The following is a 17,212-nucleotide window of genomic DNA, read 5'->3' as shown; positions in this document are numbered from 1 at the left end:
GAGTCCCACAGGGCTCTATACTAGTGTCTTTTCAGTTTTCTGTTACTGCGGGGAAAGCTTTAGCAGAAAACAGCCTCGCGAAGACCCGTCTTTTTTGCGAAAGCCTTCCCCACAATAAGGATGCTACAAGTGGTGTAGTGTTTTGCCTCACTTTGCAATACCCTCGCGGCCCACGACCCACAGGTTGAGAACCGCTGATCTAAAAAACAATCATCAACTGTTTCCTTTCACTTCCTCTGGCCATGATGAAACTTTCGGGTTCCTTTCAATCTTTAGAACTTAGCTTAGGGAATGTGTGTGTGTGTGTGTGTGTGTGTGTGTGTGTGTGTGTGTGTGTGTGTGTGTGTGTGTGTGTGTGTCAGGGGGTGTGTGTCATTCTCACAAAGAATCATTGATCCGATCTGATGTGAGGGAAAACTTCCCCCGAGACGCCACCCCCCCCAACCCCCCCAAAAAAACCCTGATGGTCTGTCTGCCCGTCTCTGTCAATCCTTTGCTTTGTCACCGAAACAAAGAGATGACACTCGGCCGGCTGGGTCGTGACTCATTAACGGACCGTGTCCGCCGAGAAGTGTTTCATGAGCTGCCAAGCGGCCTGTCATGTCTGTCACGGTTATTTCTATGGTGAAAAACACGCGCTGGGGACCAGCTCCTCTCTTCCCCCGCCGGCGTTCGGAGCGCTGTGCCTCCGAAACTCTCGGCTGTCCGGCGTATTTATTTTTTCTTTTTCTTTGGCGTATAGCGCCCTCGGCTTTTGAAGCTGACATTAGTTCAACTCTTGGAGAGGAGCGCCTCTCGTCAAATGTCATCTGTTTGATGGTCCTCTAGGGTCGGCCTTGGGGTACTTTTGCACTCACAAAGACGACGGTTGTCTTCAGATCGGATTCGTGTTGTTGTCTCTGACGGGCGGATCTTCATCGAGCTGCGCTGGGGGCGAGTTGTGACGACTCGTGAGCAGCAGATTTGAGGTGTGTTCCCGCCGAAAGATACAAGCATCTTTCTAGACGCTTGCATCGTCTCAGTTTGGTCACGCCGGTCAGCATCGTATATACTATGCTAGTTCCACTAAGGTGAACGAACGGCGCTTCATTTGGGATTCTCCGTCTGGAGCGGCGAAACCGACGGAACGGATGGTTTTGTTAGCGCCGCCCAGTTTGGCTAGTATTCGCGCTCGATGCAATGCAATGCTCGTGTCTAGTCGCGTCTTTGCATTGACTTTGTTCGTAACCGTGGTGTGCAGAAAAATATTGAATCTCTCGTGGGAGTCTTTGGCGGTCTTTGCGTTGGATTTGAACCGATAAGACTCGATGGGACCATCAGATCTTTGCTGAGCTGCACGAGGAGGTTGCATTCAACTGGTCGACCCGTTGGGAGGAACATCGCACTCAGACTCACAACGACGGCGGCCAATCACACGAGAGGCTTAGGTCCATCTGTGTTTGTCTCTGCATCGCTCTGCTCTCATTCACGGAGGGGAGTGGGATAGTGCGTTGCTCAAGGTTATGTAGGATTCAAACCATAGAGCTATACAGTGTAAGAATGTGTCTAGTTGTAGATAATCCCTCTCCCACTCATTTCAATGAAAGCTGCTCACCCGGCTCATACTCCCTCACGGAAATAAACCCTTTCCCTTGGGTGGAGAGGGGTGGGGGGGCCTTATAGCATGTGCATTAGTGTCAAAGTCACAAACTATGTCCATCAGCGAGCCTGTGACTCGACCCCATTGGTCGAGCCATTAACTTTCTTCCCGGAGGTTGTGGGCCCAAGCTGATTTAAACACTCCGACAGCAACCAGAACCTCCCCAGCGTTTATTACGAGCACCCCCCACCCTTGCCTGCCAGGCGAGAGCTCGTCCTCTCCGACGTTACATTACGCTACGTATGTCACTGATCGGGCGTTGACGATGTGGCGGAGCAGGGTGGGAGGGGCTCTGGTCTGGAGGGGAGGAGCCTCGGTCTGGGTGGGAGGAGCAAAGGTTTTGGCGGGAGCTGCGGCTTGAGCGAGGCAGTCCGTCGCACGATGGCCGAGCGCTGCTGAGCGTGCGGCTCGCTGTAGCTGTGCTGTCTGGTCAAACAGGAGCTGGCGGCCACTACTGGCCTCTGACACGAATTACCGCCGTTAGTAGCGGCGGCGGTTAGCCTACTAGCGGCTAAGCTGACGGCGCTGCCCGTCACGCCAGGCGCGTTGTTGGCTGCCGCGCTCGCCGCCAGCGGCGTTTTGGGGCCGTTGCTGCTGCTGTTAGTGTTCATCCTGGCCAGGAAGTGAGGCGGGAGCACGCCGCCAGCCGCTAGCCCGTTAGCCTCCCGATTCTCGCCGGCTAACGCATTAGCTGTCAGGTTAGCTGTCGTGCTAGCTGTCGTGTTTGCTGTCGTATTAGCTGTGAAGCTAGCTGTCGTGTTTGCTGTCGTATTAGCTGTCGTGTTTGCTGTCATATTAGCTGTTGTGTTTTCTGTCGTATTAGCGGTCAAGCTAGCTGTCGTGTTAGCTGTCATTCTAACTGTTGTGTTAGCTGTCACGCTAGCTGTAGCATTAGCCGTCATTCCAGCTGTCGTGCTATCCGTCGTATTAGCTGTCGCGCTAGCCGCAGCACAAGCCGCCATGGTGTTGCTGCTGCTGTTGTTGGTGTTCATCCTAGCCAGGAAGTAGGAGGCGGAGTTAGCGGCGGGGGGAGGAGCGGCGCGGGGATGCTGGTTGAAGCTGTGGTGGCGCGACACAGCCGCGCTAGCGCCCCCTCCTCCTCCGCCCCCTCCCCCACCGCTGCCCATCTTGATGAGCGAGTGGCGCTGCGAGTGGTGACGAGCCACGGCCCGAGAGGCCATCACGCGCCCCGCCGCCGAGTCGTCGCCACCGCCGACGCCGGGAAACTCGGGAATAACCTGGCGCTGGAGCGGAGTGGAGGAGCAGGGCGAGGAGGAGGAGGCGGGCACCGAGGTGGAGGAGGTGGGGTTGCTGGACGAGGAGGCGGGGTTAGAGGAGGAGGAGGAGGAGGTGCTGGAGAAGGAGGAGGTGCCGGCGGCGTCCGCGGGGAGCGTCCGTGAGGAGGTGAAGTACGGGCTGGTGGACTCCGCCTGTGGGTAGGGAAGGAGCTTGTTAATCTTTATTGATAATGAGCAGTAAAAATGGGAAACACTCGAGTAAAGCACAAACACCTCAAAATTGTACTCAAGGTATTAAGGTAAGTTCATCCTGGCCAGGTAAGGTATTTACTTAAGTAAATGTACACAACTGACCTGCGGGAGTGGGTGGGGCTTCTGGAGGAGGCGGGGCTGGTGGTGTTGGTGGTGGTGGTGGTGGCTGCCGCCAGTGTTGTAGTGGTGGGTGCGCTGGTGGTAAGCCCCTCCCCCTCCAGAGGAAGAGTAGGAGGAAGAGGAGTTGTGGGGGTAGTTTACGGAGGAGGTGGACGTCAGGACCCTGATGCCTCCCGTCCCGGTGGCGCTCACCTCCTGGATGTGCTGCAGGAGCTCGTCCAGCGCTGACACGTCCACCACCGCCTGCGGCAAGGACTGCTGGGAAAACAAAAAAACACATGCAAGGATGATACGGGTAGCTGATAACAAATTGACGAAAAATATGATAAAATAATAATAATAAATATAAGTAAAGACACCAAGTTTCGAGACGGTACTATGCTGCAAACTGGAGTTACGGCTGTTTAAAGCCCAGCCAATAGGAAGACAGAGGGGGTGGGGCTTCAGCAACTACAGCTCGTCCCTATTGGCCGTCTAAGTCCAGACACCAAGTTTCGAGACAGTACCATGCTGCGAACTGGAGTTATAGTTGTTTAAAGCCCAGCCAATAGGAAGAAGGAGGGGGCGGGGCTTCAGCAACTACAGCTCGTCCCTATTTGCCGCCTAAGTCCATACACATGAATACACATTGTATTCATTTATATATATTTTTATTTTATTTTTTATTTTTAAATTGTATATTTGTATTGTATTTGCCTGATTCAGGACCCCAGGAAGACTAGAGGCTCATTCGTGAGTCTCTAATGGGGATCCTTTAATAAACAAAAACAAAAAACACCAAGTTTCGAGGCGGTACTATGCTGCGAACTGGAGTTATGGATGTTTAAAGCCCAGCCAATAGGAAGACAGAGGTGGCAGGGCTTCACTTGGCCGTCTAAGTCCAGACACCAACTTTCGAGGCGGTGGAGTTATGGTTGTTTGATAGGCCAGCCAATAGGAAGACAGAGGGGGCGGGGCTTCAACAATTACAGCTCGTCCCTATTGGCCAGGAAAAATCCAATGTCGTGTTAGCGTGTTGCTAGGCTAAAGTATGCCAGAGTAATGTAGCGGCAAAGTTTAAGTTTTTTCCCCCATTGAAAGTCAATGGGGTTAGGGGCGTTGTTTTGTATCTGCAAATAAAGTAATATCACACCATTCCCGGCCGAGCCACAAACACATGTGTGTGTGTGTGTGTGTGTGTGTGTGTGTGTTTGGGACGCAACAGTGCCACTTGGTCACCAGCGGTATTTTAGCTCATGCTACAGACATAGTAACATAGTAACATAGTAACATAGGAACGGACAAAGTACCTCTTAGGAGACGGTGTGACCACCGTTCAAAAAAAACTGAGAAACAAAAAGTCAAAACGAAATAAGAATAAAAACTATTAAAAAAAAAACGTAGAACTACAAAACACCTGGGACAGATGGTGGTGGGCGGGGCCCGATCCTCTCAGCTCCTCCTGATTGGTGGTCCTCTCCTCGGGGAGGTGCAGCGAGGACGAGGAGACTCCTCCCGCCAGGTTGCCGTGGAGACGATGATGCTGCGAGGAGGAGGAGGAGGAGAACGGGAACACGTTCTGCTGAGCCACCGAGTTCCCCACGATGGCCATGAAACCCGGACTGGATCCCAGCCCGGATCCGGATCCGGATCCGGATCCCGGTCCACCGAATAAGCCGGACTCGGCTTCCGTGGCGGCGTTGTTTCCGTTGCGGTTGCGCTCCCACTGCTGGGAGGAGCGGAACGGACGCACGTTCTTGATGGGCAGCTCGGGGGTGGAGTCTGGCGTGGGGAGACCTGAGACGTCTCCCTCGCCCTGAAACACACAGAGAGAGAGAGAGAGAGAGAGAGAGAGAGAGAGAGATTGTGATTTTTAATAGATCCCTAAATTATTTTGGGGGGGTTCCCAGATGATTAACTTAATGTGCAACATTGTTTTCTCACTCAACAGTAAACAAAGAAACCAGCATAAACTTTTAAGGGTATCTGCACATTTCAAAAGTGACAATTTGAGGACTTTTTAATACCTCTAAAATGACAAATTAAATGTTGGCCAAATTGTCAAATAGAACTCTTTTACCGCTATGGAAGAGCGCGCTCGCCCGATTCTTCAAGTAGTCGTTCATTGCCATGAACGAGCGACCGTTCGTTTGTTCTTTACCCTGTCTGAGCACCGTGAGCAGATGAGGGGTGGTCGCGGGTGTGTACAGTAGCAGCAGCTCCCGTAACGCTGGTCTAAAATCTCGACCACACATTAACAACAATGAATCACTTTCCTGGCCAGTTTCTCTATTTCTTTGCTCTAAACTACCGGTGCAAGCGAGGGACATTTGCGAGCCTTGTTCATTGCAAATGGCTGCGCCCAGCCGTCTGTTTTGACAGATGACAAATACGACTGTATTTTACAAAAGATTGCGTTCGGAAATAATGGATAGATATCTTTCTATAACATCGCAAAGGTAAGCTACTTTTACGCTACTTTAATGGCAGTTTAAGACATCCTTAACTCATACTCTGCGATCCCCGTCGAAACCGGGGATTTCCCGCTGTACCTCTCTGCGATCGTTCCCGGAAATTTAATTAGCTTTAATCATTATGAAACGATTAAAAGTATGATCGCTGTATATATCCATTTCGGAGACTTTAGGCCCGCCCCCTAACTGTATCCGGTCGTATTTCCCGTTTGGACCGGATCTAGCTTTCCGTATCCGGTCTGAGCCTGGGCCATAGTCCCGCCTCCATTGGTTTACATTGTAACTGGCCGCGAAGCTACTCGGTGATGGAAAGCTCGTTTTTCAATCCGATTTTTGCGTTTGGAAACTTTGATCCAGTCTCTACACGCCTGGATTATGATCCCCGCACATATCGTGCGTTTTGTGCGCGAACATGTCCACGTGTTACCATAGCACACAGTTGGCTTTTTTCAATGTTTTTTCATGTAAACACTGGCGGATAAGCAGGGATACAGCGTGGCAACAGATATGTCTATTTCAATGGGGGGTTTTTTATTCGAAAGCTGTCACCGAGTCTACAAGTCTACTAGATGAGTCGCGCACAGATTGTGCACGATGCGTGCGCGTGCCCACGTTAAAAAGTAAGGACAATTTGGCAGCTGCTTACTACAGCTATGTTTAAAATGGCAGCAAAATTGTTAAATCCTCAATGTAGCAGTAAAAGAGTTAACACATTGGCTGCTAAAAAAACATTTTTTTAATATTACCAATAATCAATATTACTATTTTATCGCCAGATTAGCAAAAACACTACATTACCCATAAGCCTCAGCGGCGCTCGCTGATGACGCGCGCTGGTGATGCACATCACGCACGCAGAGCGCTGGTAAACAGAGCTTCATTCTAGCTCCATGTTATGTGAACGGGGCCTATCTCGATGGAGCGACGCGGTCACACATTGAATTGGATTATACAAGACCACGTTAACGTTATGATGCGGGACCATCACCCGAGCCGATGTATGCACGTATGTCGCGCGCACACGCGCCCCGGTGAGTTCCATTAACCCTATGATGGCATCCTATGTGTTATTATTTTCACAATAGAACCGTGTTACATACAAAATGTAATGCCTCAACTCTTAGTGCTGGTCAGGGTGGGAGGGAGGGGTGTCCCCAGATAAGATATCCTTATTTTGGGGCTCGTGGCCTGAAAAGGGTTGAGAACCACAGTTCCAGTGCGTGTACTGATGCGGTACCTGGCTGAGGTCGGGGTCTCCGTGCAGCGGCAGGCTGTGGTGGGGGGTGGGGGTGCTGGGGGTGGGGTTGTGCAGGTTGGGGATGAAGGAGGAGTACATCTGGGAGGAGGAAGCGTCCAGCTTCTCCTCCTGACGGAGCAGAGGAAGGAGAACTCAGAGTTACTGTCCTGCTGACATTCTGCCCTGAATAATTCACACTGTGGATGGATGGAATCACTGAGCCGTGTGATCGATCGGCTCACCTTGGCCTCCATACTCAAACTTTCTTTTTTTTCTTTTAGGCAGGGAGGCTACTTTTACTTTATTCGAGTTACGTCTACTTTTTTGTTTCAATACGACCTTATCTCAGAGGCAAATATTGTCCCATATCTCTGCTGTCGGGCCGAAACCTCCTAACTCCAAAATGTTCATTTTCGGGGAAATGAGCTCAAGTGGAGTTAGGAGGTTTTGACCGAAGGGCTTTTTACTACTTTTCATTGGTTTAATATTATTCTAACCAACACACAGACGTAAAGGGTGTTCAATAGCCCTGATTTATGCCAAAAAACAAAAACCTTAAGGTTTTGGCCAGACAGTGACGATATGTTCTTACAATTATTTGACAGCTTTAGTTAGTGTGGTTGCTATAGTTCCACATCTGGAAGTCTGATGACTCTGATCACCAGACCACTACACCTGATCACTCATTTATCTCTGATCACCAGACCACTACACCTGATGACTCATTTATCTCTGATTACCAGACCACTACACCCGATGACTCATTTATCTCGGATCACCAGACCACTACACCTGATCACTCATTTATCTCTTGAGAGCGTAAAATGAAACCAAATGGAAGAGATAAATGGTTGTCAAACATCTGTAGTACTCAATTTACTATAAGTCTACACAATAAGAGAATGTAGAAGAAGTGTTATTTTGATTGACCTGCTATATCTCCTACGGCAACAACATCAATACAGCGTGGAATTGTAGATGAAATCTTATCCAATGATAACAAAATATTTAAAGTCCTGGGTCTGAGAGACTAAAGGGCTTTGCACACAGACACGTTTTTTCGCACAGAAAAAAGAAGAAAACAACGATTCTCTACGACCTCATGCACAAGGGCTTCGAATTTGCCATGGGGCAGTTGGCTGCAGCTGTGCGTTTTTTCCGGATCTAACCCAGTTCGATTTGTGCGTCTTGTCGCATGTGGTAAAAACTCATCGACTCTTTTTTTTGACTCTTCTTCAGATCCGCATTGTGGATTCCGCACAGCCTTGCACACCAAATCCAATGCGTTTTAATCATGCAGCAAACGGAAAGAAACGCAACGGTCCTGTGTGCAAAGCCCTTAAATCTCATCGAACGGCAGCCTGTGCCTCAAATGCAGAATAAATGGTCCTTGACGTGAAAAAGGGTTGAACACCACTGCGCCACACCAAACATCCACGTCGACAGGGGGATATATGGGCTCTCACCTTGGCCAGTCCGTTGAGCTTGGCGAGGGACCTCAGGGAGAGCGCGTGCGGCAGCGTGGCCTCCGGGTCGTCCTTGCCCAGCCTGGCGCCGCCGCCGCCGCCCACGCCGCGGTGGGAGGAGCCTCGGCCGCCGCCGCCGCAGTAGCAGGACACCAGCAGGCCGGAGAGTAGCGCGCCCAGGACGAACGCTACCAGCACACAGGCTAGGAGCAGCGTGTAGTGGACGCTGCTGCCCCAACGCAGCTCCATGTCCGCTAGGCCCCGCACGCCTGGAGAGAGACACACACACACACACACACACGCACACGCGCACACGCACACACACACACACACACACACACACACACACACACACACACACACACACACAGGGGCACAGACATGCTGTTTATTTCTGAACGCTTTCATTACAGCGAGGGTCTTCAACAAGGGGGTCCGGGATCCCTAGGGGGTCCTCAGAAATACTACAGGGGGTCCTCCAAATCTTTGTGTGGTAGAAACCTTTTTTCGCCTTTTTTATGTTAAGCACTTGAACCGTAGCGGTTCGTAGCAAATATAGCAGATCTACAAGCTCACAACTAGCTTGTAGAAAGATGTTTGGTGTAGAGGGGGAAAAAAGAGCAGACTAAGTACAGAGTAAAAGGTCGAGTTTATTAGGTAATGAAGGCTCAAGTGGTATATGGAAAACACACATTGACATGAATCCAAAATACATCTCAAAATGCAGCTTCATCTCTCTCTCAACTATAAGGGGTCCTTGGTCTGAAAACGTTGAAGACCCCTGCATTACAGTAATAATGCAGCTGTTTGTGAGTTTGTAATTCAGGGGTGGGAGAGAGAGAGATGGAACCCAACCACCATAAAGACTACTAACCATTGTATAAAATTCCTGCTCTGCCTAGTTGTAACCTTGATACATGAAAACTGTTATACTCCTTTCACTAGTAGCCTACATATTTTGTTCTGATTGTATTATATTGTGTGCACTTCTGCTTTGGCAATATTTTCTCATGCCAATAAAATTGAATTGAATTGAATTGAATTGAGTGAGAGAGAGAGAGAGTGACAGAGAGAGAGAGGGGGGGGGGGGTAATAAGGATAGACAGACAGACAGGCACATGCCGCATTTATCTATTTATGGATGGATGTATAGATAGATACATACATAAGATTCAATGAAGCACAGCATGAGACAGACAGACAGACAGACAGACAGACAGACAGACAGACAGACAGACAGACAGACAGACAGACAGACATTCAGGATAGATCTTGTAGATTTTTTTTTGCCTTTATTATTGGGGTTAAAATGGCATAAACAAAAAAGAAAAACTGAACAGATACAGTAGACATACAGAGCGAGAGAGACAGTTTCTCTGTGTCTCTCTTCCCCTCGTGATTATCAAGGTGAAGATTAGTGATGCAGTGTGTGTGTGTGATGCAGTGTGTGTGTGTGTGTGTGTGTGTGTGTGTGTGTGTGTGTGTGTGTGTGTGTGTGTGTGTGTGTGTGTGTGTGTGCGCGCGCGCGTGAGTGCGTGAGTGTGTGTGTGTGTCCTGATTGCCAATAGACTCTTGTGCTCTCCTAAAGGTCACACAACTCACACCTGGCGCACGCACGCACACACGCGCGCACACAGTTCAAACAGTGAGGTTCTTTTCACGGGGGAGTTGACTGAGGCGTCTTTCATTTTTACTGAGAGCTTATAGTTCAGCTATTTCCACTATTTCCAAAGATTTCTGAAAGAAAGTATAAAATTATTATTCAGGGTCTGTTTTGACAAATTATTGTGCATTTATCAGTGAGCATGATACCGGAGGTATATCGCCTGTTTTCTGCCAAAAATCAAAGATCTACAAGTCAGAGAAAAAAAAAGTTCCACGGGGAGGGCCATCGCTTGGCTGCCCGAGTACCCAGGAAGGGCTAACCTTCCTCCTAACCAGGGGCTCCCGGGGCAGGTAGAGACGATTATGCTTCATTTTTTCGGGCTCTTCGATTTTCGGCAGAAGACGGACAATACCTTCAGAACGGAGGGCTGCGTCCGAAAAATCAAGGTGTCAGATAGAGACATTTTAAATGTGTGTGTTTTGTGGTGTTGTGTGTTTCAGCAAATATACCTAGTAACACTACAATTCTGCTCAATGATATATTTTCAAATGACCAATCACAGCTTTTTGTGCACACAACCAGGTGTGACAGTTTTCTGTCATTTCTACCGCCGATGCCTTCTTTGCCTCCAGTTACCCATACTTGTCTCAAAAGGCCTCAGAACACAGAGACAAAAAATGTAAATAAATAAAGAAATAAAAGAAAGAAAACTGCCATGGTTCACTGGAGTGGATTTTGTCAGTTAAAACCTTTTAATACAGGTTTGAAGGACCATGATAAAGACCTTTATGTTTTGTAAAAACAGCATGTCATGAGAGCTTTAAGTTATATTTTTGTCATATCTTAGTCCCCCCAGGAATCCGCGATTCCGCGATCACGGAATTTTTCGTGGAAATCGAAGCCCTCCGCGGATATCAGAGCCTCCCGCGGATATCATAGCAGTCCGCAGAATAGGACAAGACGAGGAGCAGAATATTACATTTTACGTGTAGTTTTCATTCCGGCCGCTAGATGTCGCGGTGATATAGACGGACAAGACTCACAGCCTAGCCGGTCCTCGTGCCGGATACGGAAACGGAAATGGCTTTGTTTGCCGTGGCATGCATTCATGTGCTGTGACTCGTGTGTGTGGTGACGATACCAGAGCGGATGGTGCTGATTTTTAATGGACTAGGAACTAGGCACATCGTCTGACTGTTTATATTGGCTCACAAGCCTCACATGGTGAGAAAGACGCACTCACGCATGCTATACATACACCAACACGGAGCTAGAAAGGAACGCCCATAAACGTCACATCCGCTTTGAGCGTGGGGGAAAATAGAGCGCCTTTCCCCATTGACTTAATACAGCGTATACAGTATACTATCGTTTTAATCACGTTCAGAGCGATTTTTTTGGACGATAAAACACTCGACAGGCAAGAAAAATCCATCAGTACGACTTCTGGAACGCAATCGCTCACTTGCCGTCGGAAAGTTCACTTATTATTAAGATAACAAGCCTATTATGAATGACTGGCTAACGCACCGCTGTGCTCTACGGAGCTACTGTAGCTCGCCACCTCGTCTAAACTACTACCCTTGCCTCTTCAAAACCTCTGGAATAAAACGGGACCCAATTTTACTCTTTACGTTGACCACAGTCGGAAAGTTCACTTATTAAGATAACAAGCCTATTATGAATGACTGGCTAACGCACCGCTGTGCTCTACGGAGCTACTGTACCTCGCCACCTCGTCTAAAACTACTCCTCCTGCCTCTTCAAAACCGCTGGAATAAAACAGGACCTAATTTTACTCTTTACGTTGACCACATAATTCAGTCTACTACACCAAATTGCCAATCTATGCAGTGCCAAAAATCAACAAGCTCGCAATTGGGTTATGTTCTCCTTGGCATATAGGACATAGAAGTCGGAGTAAAGTGGTTTGTAATCAGAGTCAGATTAATATATTCCCCGCAAATTACACAAGCACTGACTGAGATGGGGAGATCTGTCCGTTTTGTAGGCTATATCCAAGTTACACAAGCATCGCATGAGATGAGATCGGAGATCTGTTTTTCTCTCCATCTACTCTACTCCCTGTGTTACAAAACATGTTTGCACATGCAGTGTTCAATCCTGGTAGAGACACTAATATTAATATGAGATATGATCAATTAAACGTGCCACAATATTAAACCATTCCCATTGCCTAATACACTTACAATGGCATCCTCCTCCTGTGTCCTTCTTCCCGTGTTCCATGAACATCATTGCTGAATTAATGGCCTTTGTTTTTTGATATCGGATCATGTTCATGAAAATGTGAAAGTGTGTCTCTTACCAGGTGATTAAATCAGTCAGATAACCATGGCATTGATCCGACCAGTCCTATAAGGACAATAATTAATCCCGATGCTACTGCAGATAGTTTTTTGCCCATTTGCAGTAAGGAATCAATGTAATTAAGTGGTTTATAATCATACTCAGATTATCCCCCGTGCATGCGTCAAAGTTGCACAATAAGCACCCTCTAGTCTATGCTACAAAACCTGTTTACATTATGTCTTTAACCTGGTAGAATTAAACTTACTATAATATCAAAAAACAACAGTCGTTAAATGATGTTTATAGAACACGTCGTAGTGAGTAGGATAGAGACCTGATCTTTGAATATATGGCAGGATCGACGCCAGTTTAAAAGTATTTTCTGCAGGTTTGAAACTAGGATAGGATTGTGTTGCGTCGTGTCAGTGTGTAAATCCTTGCATGATAACAAGCTGTTAATGGCTGTAGACAACTGGAATTCATTTAATGTGCTCTATAACCATCATTGAATAATTGTGCTTTTCGTTTTTTCGTTTAATTTATCATGTAGAAAATGTAACAGTGTCTAATACCAGACAGATAGTCTAGAAGATTACCCATGGTCTTTGATGATGCGACCAGTCCTTAATAATGTCAGACAATATTTAATCCCAATGCTGTTTAATTTTAAATGCATAATTTTTTGTCCATTGGCAACCAAGGAATCAATGTAAGACATTGCAATTAATTAAAACATCGCTATACTATTAAAAAATCGGATTTGAAAAACACGGAAACCCCCATTCTACTAATGGGGGTCGGTGACTTTTTTCCCCCACGCTCGACTCCGCCCCCAGCTATGACGCGCTGATGACAAAGCTCCGTGTTGGTGTATGGACCACCCGCGGATTTCTCGGCCATTCGCGGACTTTTCTGACGTCCGTAGAATAACGGTCGCGAGTGGCAGCAGAGCGGCGGGAGTAGTCATTACTACTATTATAAAACGATGTGTACATGGTCTGGCCAGTGGCCACCTCATACAGAGCCTGGGGGAATAGCTTAGCTTCCCTCCTGCTGGTTGCACTGACGCTGTATTGGTCCGGTCCCACATTCGTTCCTGACAGAAACTGTGTCCTGAACTATAGTTCCTCTATGTCTATGGTCCTGGCAATAACAATGCTAATGCAGAAGAGAATAAATAAATATTACACCCATACTAGGTAGTAGGTAGGCTATCCTCTAAAATGTGGTTACTATGGGCAGGGTTTGCATGACAATATAGTCTTTGCAACAGAAAGTAATTATTAAAAACAATAACAATTAAAAAAAAGAATAGATTTAATATTAGATTTATATTCTCAAAAATGATTATTTGATTATTCTAACCACTAATTAAAATTAATTGTAGCTATTTCATTAAGGGTTTTACTTGATTATTAGAACTATATCATTTTTAGCTTGATAACTGGTCATTTAGGTTGTTTTTTAATGTCCGCGGAATCAAGAATTGTTCACCACAGAATTCCGCAGAATCAGGATTGTTCTCCGCGGAATTAAGAATTTTTCTCCGCGGATTCCTGGGGGGACTAATATCTGCCCTGTGCAGTGTTTGATTAGGAAGCCTACAAGGCAAACAGAAATGTAGGGGTGTAACAATATAGTAACTGTATCCAAATATCGTTTTTAACTTAAAAAAACCGAAGTAGATCGAATCGTATCGTTTTATTTTGTATCGTATCGAATCGACAGTGCAAAGAATCGATCGTATCGATACTACCTACTTGTGCATTGTATTTAGCATTTTTAAGAAGAAAAAATGAAAAGGAGGCGTTTAATTACTTTTCCTTTCCATATAGCTACACTGGTCTATTGATAAATGTGTGTAATCTCTGGGTTCATGTCAAGGTGCAGGTTTGTCAATATACAATGTGCATGTATTTGGCAGATAATCACTGTGTTTACTTATGTATATCCATAATAATACATGTTTCCCTTAAAAACCTGCACTATCCACACCTTTCACACAGCTTTAATTTCTTTGCTAAATAGTTACTATATCGATTTTAAATAATTAAATCGAATCGTATCGTATCGCCAATTCGCCATGAATGAACCAATATCGTCCATGTATCGTATCGTCAACCATGTATCCTGATATGTATCGAATCGCTATTAAAATGTATCGTTACACCCCTACAGAAATGTCATTCTTGTTCATAATGTGCTGCTGCTCAATGCCACATGCAAGCACAATGAAACATTATTAACATTACTTTATGACAATTAATCGTCAAGCAGAGTTTAATGTTGGTGTGTCTTGTGCACACACGCACAAGCAAACACACACACACACCATCGCCTCAACTAGAATTGTGTTGAACTCTTTTCTACGCCGCGTGTATACCTTAAATCTATCAATAAAGATTTTCAATTTGCATGTGCATGTGTGTGTGCATCCAACTGTGTGTGTGTTTGTGTTTGCTGTGTTGTCATTTCCTGACCTTGCCTCATCAGTCCTCATTGTCTAAGCCAATCAGGTTTATCATTAGCAAACATTCTCTCTCACAAAGTCTCATGCAGGAAAGATACCATCAGGGGTTTTAATCTGTATGTGTTTGTGTGTGTGTGTGTGTGCGTGCGTGCGTGCGTGCGTGCGTGCGTACGTGTGCGCGCACACACACACACACACGTACATTACTATACAATAGTATAGTAATATACTTACTTATATTACTATAGTATACTTGTAAGCACCAACTGAGTGATTTGAATGGTGGTTTTGTGGTACAAAAAGGGGAAAATAAAATAGGCTTACAATTAGCAAAACATTCAGGTAAGGATCAGACATTTAGAGGTTAGTGGGTTTGGAGTCACGCCCGATTTCTACTTAGTGGCGCACCAGTGTGGTGTATCAAAAATCACACATCCACAAGCTCACAATTCACTGCAGCACGACGTGTTGTGAGCTTGTAGATCAGCTGGTTAAAATGGCATACACAAAAAGGAAAAAAACTGACCAGGCAGGCAGGCAGACAGACAGACAGACAGACAGACAGACATGTTCCTACCATAAGCAGAGTCTGCGTTGTCGTGGTTATGAGTCGTGGTCATCACATCTGAAAACAATGCAAATAAATGAAATTCACATCAACATCATCCGTTAAATGTGAAATACAATCTATCCCAGGCTTGTAGAGCATTCACCTCTGAGCATTTAGGGGGGAAAAGTAAGTCTCTAGTCCATTCCTGTCAAGAGTTATGATTTTTAAAGAATTAACCAACTAATGCTCACTGCAGTCTAGGTTTCTCCCCCTTCACTCAGCCACCAGCTGGCGGCAATTGAGTTGATTGATTGGAATGTTAAGTGATCAGCTCTCTGAAGATGAAAGCATTGCTAGGAATGGGGGGGGGGGGGGGGGGGGGCTGGCTAGGAATATACCTGAACTTCTATGCGGCGAAAATGACGCTTTTTTGTCACTTGTATGGGTGTCGCCATCATTATTTGAATGGTACCCCAGGAATCATAAGGAATGCTATTGGCTGCCAACGGTCACGTGGAACCACAGGGATACATGGGAAAATGTGGTCGGAGCCTCCCGAAATACAGCACACAAAGAAGAACACAGCCGGCTGTATCAGCTTAGTTGGCCACGCCCCCCGCAACTTTATCATCAATTTTAACATAAACGGGACCCTATTTGCACAAAACGCATATCATGGTAATTGAAAGGCAGTTTTTCACTAGTGACATGAACCATAAAGTATTTATGACGATATTTATTAAGGTTAGAAAATCAAAGAGGAAAATGAATGGGGTCCAGTGTAGAAAAAAATCTTTTTGGTACCTCGCGGGGGAAAAACAGCGCAACTAGCCGCCAATCATGGGATCTTTCTCTTCCGGGAAAGCTTTGTGAATAATCCAGCCAACTACACCCCTGATGCCGTCCGGTACACTGGTTGCACCGTTGTGGGCTTGCGGCACCCATCAAGTCACCTTTCGTCTAATGCGGCCCTCACCCCAAAATGAGTTTGCCATCACTGATCTATACGATCAGTCTGAAATACATTCAATTTTACATGATACATGTCCCCCATCTATTCATGCTGTTGGATTCATATGCAGCTAAGACGCACGGCTCCTACCGTGACAAGCTTCAGAGTAGAGAGACTGATCTCCGTCAATGTCCTGCTCAAAGCCAGTCCTACGGGGAGGGAGGGAGGGAGAGAGAGAGAGAGGGGGGAGAGAGAGAGAGAGAGAGAGAGAGAGAGAGAGAGAGAGAGAGAGATGCACAGATTATCAAACAATCTTTGTGAAAGGCACATCTAAAGTTATTGACTGCCCCGAAAAACTAAGCGGCGATCCGATTTTGGATTGTTTTCAATCAAATCTAATTGATTGATAGCTCGGGGCCTGGCACGCAAAGACATCGGGGAAAACTCAGGAAAACTCAGGCCTGGGCAGTAAATGAGTTAGAAGAGGTAAAACACAGAATAATAAAACAATAGAAAGATGTAAAAACAAAAGCTAAAATCAAAGCGTTCCTGCTGTCAAACCACGGAGCACAGAGAGAGTGGATCGATAGGACAATAACATAATTACAACCCAAACGCCAAAGCGTTGTGTTTACTGTTTACATGCAGAGCGACTCCGTTCAGCGGTGGGAGCTGGAAATCAAAGCTCGTTCAGGGATCTGTGAGAGGAACTCAATAACCCAGCGAGACAGAACAAAAAGCACACGTCAACACTTATTTACATCTGTCTCCTCATCTACATCCAAAACTAATATATCTCCCCACTCTCTCTCTCTCACACTCTGAACACGCACGCACGCACGCACGCACGCACGCACGCACGCCACGCACGCACGCATGTCACGCACGCATGTATTGCCAGTGGTGGAAAGTACAT

The 17,212-nt window shown here is 46.5% G+C and overlaps 1 protein-coding gene across 1 annotated transcript in view; it reads right to left on the bottom strand.

The window, feature by feature from the left end:
* Positions 1 to 480: 480 nt before the first annotated feature.
* LOC308292837 (semaphorin-6C-like) overlaps positions 481 to 17,212 on the bottom strand; it is a 45,043-nt gene continuing 28,311 nt past the window's right edge. Inside the window, exons 16-22 of the mRNA XM_080735258.1 lie at positions 16,447 to 16,505; positions 15,372 to 15,419; positions 8,406 to 8,674; positions 6,940 to 7,068; positions 4,646 to 5,044; positions 3,232 to 3,507; positions 481 to 3,069 (exon numbers count right to left, since the gene is read on the bottom strand). Coding sequence (XP_080591384.1) covers positions 1,885 to 3,069; positions 3,232 to 3,507; positions 4,646 to 5,044; positions 6,940 to 7,068; positions 8,406 to 8,674; positions 15,372 to 15,419; positions 16,447 to 16,505 — 2,365 coding nt within the window. The 3' untranslated portion in view covers positions 481 to 1,884. The remainder of the gene's footprint in view (positions 3,070 to 3,231; positions 3,508 to 4,645; positions 5,045 to 6,939; positions 7,069 to 8,405; positions 8,675 to 15,371; positions 15,420 to 16,446; positions 16,506 to 17,212) is intronic.

This window comes from Nannobrachium achirus, assembly GCF_963921795.1.
Source record: "Nannobrachium achirus genome assembly, chromosome: 10".
NCBI classification, from domain to species: domain Eukaryota; kingdom Metazoa; phylum Chordata; class Actinopteri; order Myctophiformes; family Myctophidae; genus Nannobrachium; species Nannobrachium achirus.
This window is presented reverse-complemented; position numbering and strand designations above follow the sequence as displayed.